Source organism: Pygocentrus nattereri, chromosome 3, assembly GCF_015220715.1.
Source record: "Pygocentrus nattereri isolate fPygNat1 chromosome 3, fPygNat1.pri, whole genome shotgun sequence".
In the NCBI taxonomy this organism is placed as follows: domain Eukaryota; kingdom Metazoa; phylum Chordata; class Actinopteri; order Characiformes; family Serrasalmidae; genus Pygocentrus; species Pygocentrus nattereri.
Genome location: NC_051213.1, coordinates 16,109,424 through 16,126,446, shown reverse-complemented (window position 1 = coordinate 16,126,446; position 17,023 = coordinate 16,109,424). Strand labels below are relative to the sequence as shown.

At 39.9% G+C, this 17,023-nt stretch overlaps 1 protein-coding gene across 4 annotated transcripts in view; it reads left to right on the top strand.

Annotated features, from left to right (window-relative positions):
• The first annotated feature begins 144 nt into the window (after window positions 1-144).
• The window catches only part of adam15 (ADAM metallopeptidase domain 15), a 44,327-nt gene continuing 27,448 nt past the window's right edge, over window positions 145-17,023 (top strand). For all 4 annotated transcript variants that reach the window (XM_017713119.2, XM_037537165.1, XM_017713117.2 and 1 more), the window contains exons 1-2: window positions 145-822; window positions 5,247-5,341. In XM_017713119.2, coding sequence (XP_017568608.1) covers window positions 573-822; window positions 5,247-5,341 — 345 coding nt within the window. In that variant the 5' untranslated portion in view covers window positions 145-572. The remainder of the gene's footprint in view (window positions 823-5,246; window positions 5,342-17,023) is intronic.

The following is a 17,023-nucleotide window of genomic DNA, read 5'->3' as shown; positions in this document are numbered from 1 at the left end:
TATTTGCTCAAAAAGAAAGAAGGAAAATAAGAAAGACGGTGCAGCGATGTTGCAGTCCAACTCCCCGGCAGTGAAGGGTTAACATGCTGAAGGAAATCCCGCCTTGCTGGGCTGGGCTCGGAGCTAGACGCGATTCCTCCATGTAAACACTCACTTCAGCGAGAGCTCCACAGCCGTGCGGCCGCAGCGAGGCGAGAGGGAGATCTACGGAGGTTAGGAGCTGAGAAAAAGTAGGAGCGATTTCCTTTCTCGTCACGGTGAAACTGATTCTGGAAGAGTGATAAGTGGACTGGGCCGAATTACAGCCTTCAGTTTTGAACGTAGACTCAGCAGCAAGTGAACGAGTCAAGACACGAGCTACTACGCCTTTACTCGTTTCTACACTACTGTTTTAGTGCCTGTGCGATCAGCCAGGCGCTGTGTTCCTGTTCCACAGACTGGCTAAGGACTGGATTTAAGTCTTCTGATTAGTGCTGGCACAGTGGAGGTCCTGCGAGAGCTGTGAGAGGTCAGACTTGCTCTAGATCTGGACCTTTTTGCTTTCTCTGGTGTGTAATGAAACATAGAGGAGGATGAGCCCCGATTGCCACCTGATAACGGTTTTATGGCGAGCCTTTCTCACTGTGCTGCTGTTTGAGGGCACTCCTCCTCTTCTGGCCTCCACACAGACTCTATTACCTGGAACCACTAGCCTTGGACCGCTGGAAGATGGCGAGCCAGCAGCATCATCTGCACCTGTGGGAGTGCAGAATACTGATAGCAGAGCTGCTGCAGACAGATATGGACCAAACAGCCCTGAAATATCTCACTCCTCACACTCAGGTATGAGTCAGTCAATCACTGAGCCTTGGTTAGGGGAGCTGCACTGTGTAGGCTTGTAATGTAAGTTACTAAAATGATTGGTACTATAAAGATACAACAAGGGACTATTTGGAACCATGGTTCCTTAAAGAACATTTCACTGGATGGTTCTTTAAAGAACCACTTATGTAATTTGCTGTGTGAAAAGCATTTTTAAAGTTCAGAAAACACATAAGGTAAAAGTTCTGTAATGTAAATACAGACAAACGGATACTGTCTGTGGAATTATCTTGATAAATGATACCATAGCATGCATTTTTAACTGAACAATGAATTGAATCATTGTACAAGAGGAATTTCAACTAAAAGTGAAGCAATTTAAGAAATCACACTGCATGAAAAAGTATCATTTGCATAATATTGGCAGTATTTAAATGATCTTAATATTCAGTAATCTCAGTTATTAGCCCAAGGCTCATCTGTACAAGTTATATCCAAGCCAAGAGCCATTTAGGAACCTTTTAAGAGCATAGAGGTGTGTTTTCTCTCCATACTATACAAAGAGCGCTTTATACACAGATAACTTGCTATATTTATGTGCCACATATAAAAAGAAAACAAATTTGAAAAGCTTTATGTGGCATTGAACTGTTTGCCATGAGGGCACTTTTCAGCAGGCTGTGTCTTGTGCACCTCGTGCACTTGCACGAGGAGTCAGATCAGCACCTGTCAGATTTACGGTGCAGGCCACCAACCACATGGCTTCCCATTCACACAAAGCGAAGCATGGAAGATTTACTTTATTTTGCTGATTTCTTTGCTCAGACATACCTACTAAATCTGGAAATTAATTAATTGAATTAGGTATATTTAAGCAATCACAAAATTGCGTTTAACTTTGAATCAGAAATAAATTCCTGTGCTCTGTAGTCTGTCATTAGGTCAATAGGATCCTTTCTACTTGTCCTTTCCTGTGAGAACTCCTCCTCAGTCATTATGGTTTTCTGAAGCAAAAACAGTCATGCTTAATATTTACATGTCCATTTTCCAGTATCTGTTTGTCTCTTATAATTAAACAGGTTTTTTTTTGTTACTACGCCTTGAAGACTGATGTATGTAAATATGCTGTATTCTGATTGAATGTCCTATATTGTGCTTCAGTCAAAAGGCAGTCTAGGATGAAATAATTCTTCTGACTTCAGCAAGAATGGGAAGAGCTAAACTACTGCAGGCTGAATAGATGGATATATGTAAATGCATTAGATTTTTTGACAAAACGGGCTCTTTTTGCTGCTCATATGGACTCTATGGACTGGGGAGAGAATGGTATGATTTAACACTTTGACAATATTTACATACATCAAACTCTTTTATTCCAAAACAAACAAACAAAAAACAGTTTTGTTATTTTCATGATATAGACCCTTGAAATTGTAAGGCTCTTGAGGGAACCAAAAGTGGATCGTTTATGGCATTGCTTCAGAGAACCTTCTTTGGTACAATTATTTTAAAAGAGTGTACACTAAAGTAAATTAAGTCTCTCTATATAGCACTTACCACATTTGTCTTAATAGATAATTGTTGAGTTTGTTAAATAACATCAAGCAAGAAAAATGTGATAGGTTCAAACTGGAGTATGTAAATATATGGGCTTAACAAGGACAAGAAGTGTGAATGAAGTTAATAAACTAAGCCCTTGTTGTTTTTTTTTACAACTTAGCAAAAATTAAATATTGTAAAGTAAGTTCAGTGTCAAGGGTTCTGACTATGAAGCTCAGTAGTGAGTAAAGAGCCAACATGTATGAATGTTTACTCAAATTCAGTATGCACAAACACTTCTCTCAGGTCTGACCACAGGATGGTACTTCACTGTCATGGTCACCATATGGTACACAGTGTTGTTATGATTCATGTGAGAAAATTCGATTTACATTTCTGGCATTTGGCTGACGCTCTTATCCAGAGCGACTTACAATTTGATCATTTTACATAGGTAGGCCAAGACAGTGTTAGAAGTCTTGCCCAAGGACTCTTATTGGTATAGTGTAGGGTGTTTGCCTAGTTGGGGATTTCACCCAAGTCAACAGTGTAGAAGGCAGAGGTGTTAACCACTACACTATCCAACCACAAGATCTTGGATGATGATGTAATAGTTTGAGCACAGATGTCATTTACAGTATAGCAAAAAAGGAAGTGAATAAGACAGCATTGTGTCGTCTAAGGGGAGTGTAGACAACACCAGATCTTCCCAAAATGAATCTTAGTAGGATTAGTATTACTATGTTAATATTTTGGGCACAACTTTTTAGCAATAGTTTACTAAATACAAACTGCACTCTAAATGTCTTAGAAAAGACAATGTGAATGTTATACAGAGTTACTGCACTTGCAGGCAGCGCAAGCATATATATGTGGCTGCTTGAGAAATTATAGAATGAATGAACAGCAGCAGTATTGAATAATGTCATTTTAAAAGTCATAAATATTGTTACTACTCTGACTTTCAAAATGTGTATAGTTCAGATTTTAATTTAAATACATTGCCTTTGCTGTCACACAGGCATAAAACACACACAAACATTATGTGCAGCTGCTATTTCCCAAGAGTCGCCTGAGAAACTTCACCACACATGGACAGATCTCCACTACTGTAACTGTAGATGTCAAGGAAACATGCACATTATAGTCAAGTACATTGAGTTCATGTTTGGCCAGTTATACATTATACACTAGAATTATTGCTTGTCCTCATTTGACCCTTATGTTTTTCCCACATGAAGATGCTTGTCTGTGACACATAGTCTCCTTGTTGGCTGTGGTGTTGTAGAGGTAATGATAAGGATGAATTTCATCCTAAGTTTCACATAGTTGCAGGCAGATTAATGAATAGAAAGCGGTGATGTTAATTATGTTCCTCAGACTGTAACAATACATAATTTCAAAAGTAAATTCCAGCGTTTTTCTTTTTTTCTTGTCCAAGTCCCAAAACCTATTGAAAGTATATTGATCACAAACAAGTCATTTTCATAGAAAACATACATCTAAACCTACACAAAGTATAAATGGTTTTGGGTGCAGCACAGGGGAATTTTGTGGTTTTTGTAGGACTATCTTGGAGTGTTTTCCAGTTTATGTCAGTATATGTAATATTTCAAAGCTTGATAGGTCAAAATGAAACTATATTTGTGTTCACAATATTCTCCTGTAAGCAGTGTATAGAAAAAAATAATATTTAAATGGATATTGTAACCCCTAGTATCAACTAGGTTGGGTTGGGTTCTCTGTCATATCCAGTTGGCTACCAGAAAGTAACAGTTAGACCTGAAAATAAGAAATGCTGACCTCCCCTCGATTTTCGGTCGCTATTCAATGGACCACTGAAAAAGCCAAGGAATTCAAGAAGGAAGTCAATGTAATTGATTATTCTGGAGCTGTACATGAGAGATGGAACAACATGCTTTCAAATGTAATCCATCAGTTGGTGTTTTGATGATGGTGATGGATAACACTGCCTACCACCTCAAAATCTCCCATAGAGGTACTGCAAAGTCCTCGGTATCTGATCATTTTCATACTCATGAAACCATTCAGTGACCTCTCGTGCCCTGTGGATGTGGCACTGACATCTAGAAAGAGCCAACTCGCTTCCAGGTTGTGGTCTTCTCTGTGGTTCTTTATGGATGTAAAAGCTGTACAATAAAGAAGTGTGACAGGAGAAATATAGATTGTATATAGAACAAATATAGTATATATGAATATAGAAGTGTTTCATCATAGGATAAAGGTGATCATTCAGAAGAGCAAGTGGACTCAAACCATGCTGGAAAAATGACCCTAAAGCACAACAAAGCCACCAGACCCCTTCAAGTGTTCAGGCCTGTGCTGTTCTCTTGGTGTAAGCCACACATGCACTCTCCCACTTGTGGAAAAAATGGTGAAGGATGTCTCATCAGACTGCATTCATATATATATTCACCTTCATAATAAGGGGTTTATGCACTTCAAACCTACTATAAAAATCCCTTTCTGTGTAGCATTGGACAGGCATTGGAGGGGGTCTGATGGCTTTGTTGTGCTTTAAGGTCTTTTTTTTTGGTCACCTGAGAAACAGCTGCTCTTCTGTTTTTCCTTATATATATATATATATATATACACACATATATATGTATATATATATGTGTGTGTGTGTGTGTGTGTGTGTGTGTGTGTGTGTGTGTGTGTGTGTGTGTGTGTGTTCTTTTGTAAATCTATCCTTCTTGCCATCTTCATCCAAAAGCATGGTCAGGTGGACATGCTCAGCATTTTTAGACATGCCACAGAGCATGGTAGGATGTCAGTTGTTTAATTCTATCATGCAGAACGTCTGTCTGGAAGCATCTGTATTCATTATGTTTTTCTACTCGTATATAATTTATATGATTCACTGTCTTATTCTTTGTCTTTAGTGCCAGGGCATAGCAGAGGAGTTAAGCCCTTGGAGAGGACGAGGCCATTTGCTATTGTGGATGGACACAGGAGGAGCCTAAGGGACATTTTGCAGGTGAGGGAAAGTACAAGAGATGTTTTGCGGTGCAGTTTGGAGGCATGCACTGCACTTTCAGCTGAGGAAAGAAACTAATTTAAAGTAGCTGGGTGAGCAATTATGCACATTTGTTTCATATTCCTATTAGTTCTTGTATTAATTTGACAGAATGTAAGCTTGGCTTTTACCATAGTCCATATTAAAATTCAAAGACTCATTATTCAAAGCTTTAGCTACATACTGCAGCTACTGTTTAGCATGTTTGTGGTATTGTGGCTGAATCGTGTCAGAGATGCAGAGATAATCATATTTTTGTGAGTGGATTAGTTTGTTTTTGTGGAACACCAAATGAGCCTGGGTAAACATTATTTTGGTGCTGAGCTTCTCTGTGTGCTGACACTGAGGCTGGTTATCTGTGACTGCAGTCAGATTTAATTATCCAAGAATGCCTGTTTAGTGCCTATTCCCATCATTTTCCCTGTAGGTGGGGCCTGGCATCTGGTCGCATACTTTATTTATCAAAAGGCTAATGTGGCTGCAATCCATCTGTAAATGATGAGGCTGTATCTGTATTTCATGAACAGGGGAACCAGGCGACTAATCTATAATCATGATTGGAAATTGGCAGGATTAGTCAGGAAGGAGAAATAAACAGTAGCATTCCAGGACTTGAGATAGAGTTGATCTCGGAGGTAGATGAAATGTCAGTGATCTGCAGATAGTACTGAGTAATATAGTCTATACTGGTATGTAAGTGAAAGTGAAAGATGGTGAGCATCATATCTATTTCTGTTGAGCATTCATGCTGGTAACTTTCCAAACACACATTAGCTGCCTAAAAGATTTCTTTCTCATATAAATCTAAAATGTCTTAAGGAAATACAGGGAGATTCACCCAAAAGAGGCCCTGAATATTATGTTGTGACTTAGGATGAAGCAGTTTGAACCAAAAAAATACACTACATACCTTGACGCATGTGTAACCCATTGTATTACATGCGATACTGGAAGTGATATCCGTTTTCTGCCAGACACTTGAAGGGGTACGGGGTTATGCACCTGGAAGGTGCAAATGTCGCACAGCTGTCCGGTGCCTACTTCATTGTCTGACGCAGAGGCATCCTGGCTTGCTCAAAGCTCCATATACTGAGGAGCACATTGCACCTTGTTTTGTTCAGATTGCTTTGTCCTAGCGAGATTTACTACAGAAAATTCAGGGCCTCTTTCGAGTGAATCTCCCTGTATTTCTGAGAAGGTTAGATAAGTAAAAAAAATAAATAAATTAAAAAAAAATGGAAGATTAAAACATAAGAATCCTAACAACCATACAAGACCTGGTAGAGCACCAAAACATAAAAAACTGAAAGTAAGTCTCCCAAAAAGAATGGCTGTTATAATGGCAAAGGCTGGATTTATTATATATTTTGTTGCAGAGATTTCAGTGTCATTTTCAGTGAAATATGTTTTCAGCTTTTTTTCTGATGCTGACATGATAATAGCTTGTACATAATGGCTGTTTTGACTAGGAAAATAAATGAAAGGGATGTTTGTGACTTTACACTACTGTACTGTACTGTACAGTACTGTGTGTCATTCATATGCCCATATACTTTGGAAAGAATGGTTTAAAACAAATAGTAAGTTTCCTTTCTGGAGGTGTAGTTTCTGTGTATTTAATGTTCAAAATGCTGTGTGAGTTTCTATTTGATGTAATCTTAAGAGAAGCCCAGTCAAAACAAGCTATGTCAGATTTGTGAGACATTCTTGTGGCATAAAGTAGCAGTACTGTGAAAGCTTACATTTATTAACATTATTAATGCAGAATCATACATCATTAAATACCGTGATGTATTAAATATTGCAATAACTCTCTCTCTTTCTGGCTCGCTCGGCTGCTCTCTCATCTAGATCAGGGTACAGAGGGGAATTTGGCAGGATATGATTTCAGAGGTCCTCTCAGCTGCACAGGAATTGTCCGTCCCCTTAATGTTGCCTCCGCTTCCTTTCCTCTCAGATCAGACTTATTTCAGGAAGCCTTCAGTAAAATATGCCAGAGCACCTACTTCCTTCCCTCACTGTAGGAGGGCAGAGAGGAGGAAACAAGGCAGCACATCCACCTTTCCTCACTCCTCACTCCCTCATTTAGGAAGGCACACAATAAAGGCATGACTGGGCAAAACCCCTGAGTGTTCAGGAGCTGGACCAGACTAAACTAACAGTTGTTCCAGTATCAAAGGTTTCTGCTTAGCTTTAGACTTTTCTGGTGAGGAAGGGCAGGTTTTGAGAAGACATAAATAAGCACCCACCCGTCTTGTTTTACCCTGACTGAGTGTTCATCATCAAGTATTGTTTATTCTTGCCTTAGGTTTATTTAACAACCTGCAGCCTACAATGGCAAAGTAATCTATTTCTAAAACTTTGCTTCAGCTGTATTAGTTTAATGGTGAAGCTTCTGTCATGTCATTTGTAATCTCAGTGGATTTGAGATCTCAGTGGCTAATTTGTACAGGAGTTTTTCAACCACCTTGGCTACCTCAGCCCAAGTGATGGACGGACCCTCGCTCAGATCTCCAAGCTCTGCCTCCTCTAGGGTAGGATCATTGATGGGATTGAGAAGATCCTTGAAGTATTCCTTCCACTGTCCAATGACGTCCCCAGTCAAAGTCAGCAGCCCCCCAGCCCCACTGTATACAGTGTTGGTCAGGAACCGCTTTCCTCTCCTGAGGTGCCTGACGGTTTGCCAGAACCTTCTCGGTGCCTGTCGATAGTCTTTCTCCATGGCCTCACCAAACTCCTCCCACACCCGAATTTTTGCCTCAGCAACTGCTGAAGCTGCGACCCGCTTGGCCCTTCGGTACCCATTTTTTGCCCCCAGAGTCCCACAAGCCAACCTGCCCCAATAGGAATCTTTGTTCAGCTTGACGGCTTCCTTTACTCGAGGTGTCCTCCATCAGGTTTGGGGATTGCGGCCTCGACAAGCTCCTACAACCTTGCGGCCACAGCTCCGATCCGCTGCATCGGCAATGGAGGCAAGGAACAGGGCCCACTCGGACTCAATGTCACCGGCCTCCCTCGGTAAGAGGGCAAAGCTTTGTCGGATGTGGGAGTTGAAGATCTTTCTGATAGGTCCCTCTGCCAGACATTCACAACAAACCCTCACAACTTGTTTGGGTCTGCCAGGTCTGTCCGGTATTTTCACGGTGATCGGTTGACAGCTCCGCTCCTCTCTTCACCCGGGTGTCCAAAACACATGGTCTCAAATCTGATGACACAACTACGTAGTCGATCAACAAACTGCGGCCTAAGGTGTCCTGATGCCATGTGCACTTAGTGTTTGAGCACTTTGTGTTCGAACATGGTGTTTGTTATGGACAGACTGTGGCGAGCGCAGAACTCCAATAACAAAACACCACTCGGGTTCAGATCGGAGAGGCCATTCCACAGACCTTCCAGGTCTCACTGTCATTGCCCACATAGTGTTGAAGTCACCCAGCAAGACAATAGAGTCCCCACAGGGGGCACTTTCCAGTACCCTCTCCAGGGTAAGCCCACTCCTGCCTGACACCTTTCACCCTGAACAACTCCAGAATGGAATAAAGTCCAACCCCTCTCCAGAGAGTCTGTTCCAGAGGCCCTGCCATGTGTTGAGTGAGCCCAACTATATCTAGTTGGTGTCTCTCATCCTCATACACTAGCTTGGGCTCTTTCCCTGCCAGAGATGTTACGTTCCATGTTCCGAGAGCCAGTTTCAGTAGCCGAGGATCGGAACGCCAAGGCCCCCGCCTTCAGCCGCCACCCGATCCACATTGCACCGGACCTCCATAAATGCCTCTCCCACAGGTGGTGGGTCCATGGGAGATTGGTCCCATGTAGCTCATTCGGCTGAGCCTGGCCGGGACCCATGGGTAAAGGCCCGGCCACCAGGTGCTCGCCGAGGAGCCCCTCCCCCAAACCTGGCTCCAGAGTGAGGCCCCGGTAACCCTAATCCGGGCGAGGGAAACTGGGTTCACAGTTTTTGAGAGTATTTTCTAAAATGTATTTACATCCCTTATTTTTTCTGTTCCTGATCAGATGTCTAAAAAAATAAATATTGTGACCTATATAGTGTATCATGAAAACTTTTTCACCATATCGCCCAGCTCCACAGTATATCTATAAAGAATGTTATATTTATAAAGAACTTGGGGCCGGTTTCATGAAAACTTTCTTAAAAATAGGTTCTTAAGACAAACACTAAGAAGTTGATAAGAATGGACCTCATTCATCGTTTTTTCTTATATTTGTTCTTGAGAAAGGTCCTGAGAATAAATCTATGCAAGATCCATGACGTGTTCTTTCAGAAATGGTCTCATTTTTGAGCTCTTGAGAGTGTGTAGATTCTGTTCTTACCCAAGAATGAATCCCAGATAAGAAACCATTGGTGAATGTCAAAATCTTCATCAAAACTGCTTCTTAAAACTAGTTGATGAATGAGGCCCAATGGTCTTAAATACAAAAAAAAAACATAAGTCCTCAAATATTCTATAAGATAATCTTTATGGAACATTTTTTCTTAAGAATGAAGTTACGAAAAAACACATCTAAGAAGATTTTTTTTTTGAAAACACTTTTGTGAATCTGGCCCTTGGTCAGAAATATTAAATAAAACATAATAAAATGCCTTTTTGTGACTATTGTATGGTAAGTCAATATATGCTGTCTAAGATATTAGTGAATAAATTGACAGCAATTAATAATTGTACATATAATACCAAACGTTTGACTGATAGTGTGTATGTCTAATTTCCACAGATTACCACAGATAGCTATTGACATGTCATTGTTACGTACCAGGCATGATATTGATAATATCATGGTGTGCAGCCATGTTTATTAGCAAGTTTTTTTGTTCCATTACAGTGAGGGCTACTATTACAGAAGGAGTGCTGGGTTTAGCCTATTACAGAAAATAATTCACTGTTATTACATTGTGTAGTTTTTAGGTTAATTTTGCTGATAACAGCAGACAAGCAGTAAAAGAATAACAAATCAATGCATTTGATTTTGGCACATGAGTCACAGAACTTGTTAGGCCAAGCATCAGCAGCCTTATTGTCAAGTTCATTCAGGTAATAAGTGGCTTTATTTTAATACCAAATAGAGGTAGGATAACACATTTATATTGAGAGTATATATGAGGGATGAATCTGGATTTTATACAGTGTTAGGCTTGTGAAAGTTAAAAATGTTGTTTTGGTTTGCATGTGAAATTGCTTCAGTCCCAGCCAAATTTCTGACCAATCATCAAACACCTGCTGATATAATTCAGTGCACTTTATCCATTGCTATGCAAAACCATTTTAACCAAATGAAAAAAGATACAGTGTCACAGAAAAACAAACTCTGGTTTAGAGTTTAGAACAAATTGTGAAAACACTATTTAGGTTAACCAAGCTTAACTGATCTGATAAACTCCAATTCCAAGAAACTCCTAAGTATGGAGTATGGCTCAGTGTTTCAGAATGAATAAAGAGCTGGAGGGATGACTAGAGCAACCATGCTCTGTTTTTAGCTTGTTTTCCAGTGGTGAGGAAAGGTGGGGAATAATGAATATGTGTCTATGTTCAGAGAAAGAGGAAAGGTGGGGGATGGCATGGGTGTGGGGAGTGTGTGTATATGTGTTTTACAGGCATTTTCCGTTCCTCTCTCATTGACACCCATCCACGAACAAAGTCTGCTCTTTCTCTCTGTCCAAGGCATTCAAATGATTACCATCAGCCTTTCCAAGCCAAGTTTGGCCCTTAGGGAGGTGGCCTGTATCCAGAGGATGTGGAATTGGACAAAAAAAAAATCCAAATTAAATGCCCTTGCTGATGAATATTATCTCAGACATCAACAATGGAGGCAGTATTTATTAAACATACCCATTCAGAATTATGCTTGAGTTCATTGTCTATCAGATAATCACAATAAGTGTGCAGTGGACCATATGCACTGCATGTTGTGTGCGCTGTGACTGGTTGTGACTGCTTGACTCTACAGATTTCTCTGCTGGAAAGTAGCAGACCAAAGGGAGGACAGCTGTCAGTGAGAAAGAAAAGCGAGAGTTTGCAGTTGAGCAGAGTTAATGAGTTTCTTTGACAGTCCTTTGATTTTTCCGACATTCTAAATAGCTGCCATACTTACAAGACTGGCTCATGTTTAACTAGTTTATCTGAACTCTGTGGCTTTATAATGTCAGTGGTTTACTGTGAGAGGCTAAACACACGTTTAGAATGACCCTACTATGCTCCGCTGTAATGCGGATTAGGCTACAGATAGGTTTCTAATTCAGTTTGTGTATATTTTATGTTTCCCACCACCAGAGTTAAACTGGAATACTCTGCCTTTTTTTCAACCTAATCTCTGTCTACAGCAGCTGTAACATATTGTCAGTTACCACAGACAATCATTTCCCTATACATCAAAAAGAACAAGAAGCTCATTGAGTTAAAACAGATTTATATTAGAAGCCAATGGAACTTTGGGAAATGTGTAAAAATATTGTCCATGTTAATTGGCTGTGCAGTCATATGCAAAACTTCACGTGCCCTTTGTCAAATTACGTTTTGTAGGATCTTTTAAAAATGGCCATACTTAAAATTGTGATTTTATTATAAAAATAATTAGCTCTATGCTGGAGTAAACAATCTGCAGACGTATTGCTGCACTGAATGAAATTAGAATTCTCCTTTTCATCCACAGACCAGGAAAAGAAAGAGGGAGAAAAGTGGGCAGCTGAGTGTGATAGGCAGGGCGTTGCTCCTTCAGAGGGAACACAGAGTTGCATTGAGCTTTACTCTCCCATTCTGATCCTCTTAAAACTCTGGAAATGCTGGGAGGCTGTGTGTGTGTGTGTGTGTGTGTGTGTGTGAGCAATTGAGTGCAAGCCAAGAGAACATCAAGAGACTGGGAGTGGTTGTTTTTTTTTTACTGTAAATCACAAAATTGCAAAACATTCTAGTTTGGATCCACAAACAAATTTGGCTCGTGATCAAAGAACACATTTTTTACTTCATTATAAAAATTCCGACAACGTAACTGTATCTGAGTGTGCCACGTTTGATATAGATTGTTTGAATATTGAGACACTGCAGTAACAGCCCTGAATTCACTTGCCTCATGACAGATTCACTGTTTATGGCCACAGACAATGCAGTGCTAATATAATAACCAATAAGGGCAGATCTTCCATTGTGAGCAAATGGAAGGAAGATGGAAGGCGACCATCATCTGTCTTTCTCTCCTCTGCCGTAGCTCATGCACTCCATCCGCCCCCTCTGTTTCTTCTCCTCTCAGTGGGCCACACCTAGCATTCATATATGGCTGAGGTCATTCTGCTAGCTAGAGCACATGCCTAGGGACATTACGTCACAGACAGAGTGGGTGGGGGGTGGGTGGAGGTGGGGGTTATGGGGAGAGTACAGGGGTATGCTGAACAGTGAGAGAAAGCAGTACAGAGAGAGTCAGAGTGTGAGTGATTGGGGTCAAAGAGAGGTTAAAAGGGTTTGATGTTGATGGTGAGCTGCAGAGAGTAGTGAGATATGAATGGAGGACAACAGGGGTGAGGGGAAAGATTGGATTAGAAAAACTGAGGGTGGAGACTGAATGGAAGAAAAATGTGAGTGAAGGAGACCAGTTGGAAGAGAGTCCGATGTGGATATATCGCATACAGATAAGTCTAATACTGAAATTGTAGCTGTTAATTGCATCCCATAATTGGGTGCCCTTTTTGTGTTCACACACACTCTGACCCATGTATACTGACTAGTCCTGGAGATTTTTGCCCCTTTAAGCTCACTGAGATGAAGCATGGTCACACCAGTGCCTACACAAAAGATTTGAAGTTCAGTTCTCTGTTCAAGCAGGAACTCCACTGTTATACCAGTTGAGCAAGACACCTACTGCTATAAGTCACTCTAGATAAGAGCTGCTGATAAATATGTAAATATTAACTTTACCTGCCATGTAAAATGTATGTATGTTATTGCTGTGTAAAATTAACCACTGTTCTATCTTTATGGAAGTGACCTGTCTTAACAGACGGTAATTATTGTTGATCATCGTTGGCCCAGAAATTCCAAATCAGTGCATCCATAGAAAAAAGAAACTTGAAATGGAGGAGGAGGAGAACAGAAGGAGAAGAACTCTGTGTGGCGTAGGAGGTGTAGGAGGTGTTAGCTGCTTGGTCTTGGTCGTGATTCTACATCACTAATTCTCTGGACAGCTCAAGATAGAAAACTGATTGTCCTTCAGTCTTAATCTTTTGCTCTTTTCCCCTCTGTGTTTCTTTCTCTTTCTGGCTCTTTTTCTTTCTCTGTCTGCCTCTCACACTGCCTTTCTCTTTGCCAATTCTCACGGTCTCCTCTAAACTTACTGTCCTGTAATCTTCTCATATGTCAATCACTCCTCTCTCTTCCCCCAGTGTACTTCTTATCCTACTCTGTATTCTTCCTCCGTCGGTGTTCTTTTATTTTTCACTTTCTCCTTGTTTCACTTCACTTTTCTTCTTCTAATCCAATGTACTTTCCCATGCGGGTTTTCTTGGTTCTCCCCCATCTATCTTTCTCATGTCCAGCTGTGTAAACTAGTTCCTGATCAGTCTGTAGTCACATAATCCAGTATCTGTTGCTTCCTATGTGTTGCAGTCACCAGTTGGCCGTTTGCCTGAGTTGCTCAAAGGTTTGGATCCACCCAGACCCACGTAGTCAGTAATGCTTTCAGACATTTGTAATAAAGTTATTCACCACAACCATCTAGTAAATGTAGTTTTAGGGTAAATGTTTATGGGTGTATTTAAACAATTCATATACAATAGACAACCTGTGTTGACCTCTGTTTACCTCTTAAATCTTGAAGAGCCTGTATATGGGTCCACACTTAAGTTCCTCACTCCCCTAACCATGTACCTTACATATTACTTTCACAGAAGACTGAATAACAGGTCTTAAGATTAATAACTGAGTAATAAACTTAAGGTTCAAAGATTAATATGGATCGTGGTTTTAGCAGAGATTTGAGTTCACAGTTTTCCAATGCACTGTAAAAACTGGAAAGAACAAATGTTTAAAACAGTGTGTTGAAATTTTAAATTGTATCAGTACATCTCTCAGTCTCTTCCTATGGTCTCTCATTTGTTGGAATCAACTGTTGGTGACCTAGGATGACCACTGGGTGCATTCTATATATGTGTGTATTGTGTATGGCACTGTTTTATAAGATCATCATTCTGCACAAGGACCTGCTTACGTTTGTAAAATAATACAATTATTATATATAATTTATATATAAATATTATATAATTATATAATAGTATTTTTCTGAGCCAAATCTTCGCAGCATATAATTAGAGCACTGTAAAAACAATCATACCCTTTAAACTATAAAATATTTAAACTCCTATTGAATCTTGACCTTATACAAAACCACATAGAGCCTAAAACCTTATGAATAATTACTCCCCTAGTTGATGGCAGTGGAGCAGAGTCTAAGGAGTCATTCCACTGCTTTAATTGATAGCAGATGGGGAGTAATGAATGATGCTCATCGCCTACACCTCTCCACCCTGACATCCACACAAGCTCATGATGAATCAGTCACAATTGTGAAAGGCTGTTCTTTAGCTCTCTGAAGGACTCTCCAGGAAAATAGGGTTTTACCCCTCTAGATGTTGCTTCTATTGCCACACATAACAAAGGTGTGGTGTTGTTTGATACACAGTCTCACTTTGAACTCAAAACAAGGGGAGAAATTATGTGGAATGTACAGATTCTAAAATTCAGTCTATATCAGCTTTATGCTTATAAGTAGAAGAGGAGATATTTTAATATGATGTAAATTTAATATAATTTTGAATTTGATTAAAAGTTATTGTGTGTGTATAGTCCTGATTTGTAGGAAGAAAAAAAAACATTTTTATATTTTTGGGTATTTTTGCCATGGCAAAAAAAGTCAGATGCACAGACTTGAATATGTTTATATATATTGTAATATATGTATATGCAATTCATTATGGCACTATACAATTAATCATGTGATTGTGTAATTCAGTTTGAATAGTGCAGCTAAATAGTTAAGTAGCAACAAGCCATAGTTGTCTGAAGTCCGAGCTGTGTTTGTTTTTGCCTGTAACTGAATGCCACAGCATTTTAAGCATTAGACAACTTCTAAGTACAAATCTATAAAGGATGACCCTGAGGCGAAGTTTGTATGGTCCTGAGAGTGTTTAGCAGTGTTGAGCAGTAACCAGTCCCCTGGTGCCAGTCAGGCTGTGATATGTGATAATGTTGGTTTTCCTTTGAGATAGCTATGATGAGAGGGCTCAGTGGTGAAGCCCTCTGTTCCCATTAGGAGAGAAAGGAGAAAGGCAGGAAACTGAGGCAGCGCTGCAGGAAACTCACTAAGGTTTCACTTTTACACCACACTGATACAGGGATGTGTGTCTGTTTCAGCCTAGGGGTGTGTGTATGTGTGTGTGTGTGTGTGTGTGTGTGTGTGTGTGTGTGTGTGTGTGTTAATGTTTGTGTGTCAGTTGGTGGGGGCATGGGTGCGATTAATCATTTCATATTGAAATCACAGTTTCAAAGAGTACAATTTTCAAATCACTGTCATAGTTTAATTATATCTGACATGAATCAAAGTTGTCGTAAAGGAATGTAAAAAAGCACATTTACACAAAATTTGAACACCAAACATGGCTGATCAGTGGGGTGGAGAATTGTGTAAGTTAGTTATTTTGCTGTACCATTCAAACAATCAGAGAAACTGCAATTATATGTCATCCCCAAATCATTCAGCCCCAGTGTATACAGGTATGTGTCTGTGTCAATCTGTGTGTCACTCTGCTGTATTCTGTATATTTCTGTATGTGTCTGGGCATAGAGGTGGGCAATATTTTGTCATTAATTTTGAAAAATGACATCAAGCATACCATGAATATCGTTGCTGTTGGAAAAACAAAAGCTTGTATCTCCATTTTTGTTGGTTTCCAGTTTTTACATAATTTGAAAATATATTTTGTCCTCTATATTATGTCAAACTTTCATGATGAATGGGCCAAAATTGCTTAGAAATATGTCTGGTAAAAATATGTCTGCCATGTTTCATTACAAAAAAAAGCTTAGTTCTGTTTAACTGGGTTCAGTGCAGCACACTGTGTGATATGACATTTTATATAGTATAGTAGTTCATGTAGTTCCACCTCATTGAACAGAAAAACTCAATATTGTGATTAGGGATGGAACGATTAGTTTTTCAGATTTGTTGATGCTTTGTTTCTGCATCAACTGTATAAGGGACAAAAAATAGTGAGTCATTTGCATTTGCCAAAAATAGATTTTTAAATGCTACCAAGCAAACAAATCATGATTTATTAACAAAAAGACTTTTGCTCAGCAAGTGAGAGGATCAGTTAGCGTTCACAAGCTAAAAATGGGCATGAATGACAGAGGAAACAGAGAAAGCGAGATCAGTGTGTCAGTGTGCATTTGTCTCTCTCTCTCTCTCTGTGTGTGTGTGTGTGTGTGTGTGTGTGTGTGTGTGTGTGTGTGTGTGTGTGTGTGTGTGTCAGTGTCTGTGTCTGTGAGCAGGAAACAGTGCAGTGGAGGCTGATCAGTGAGGAAGTGAGCTGGCTGTGAGTTACAGAGAGAGAGAGAGAGAGAGAGAGAGAGAGAGAGAGAGAGA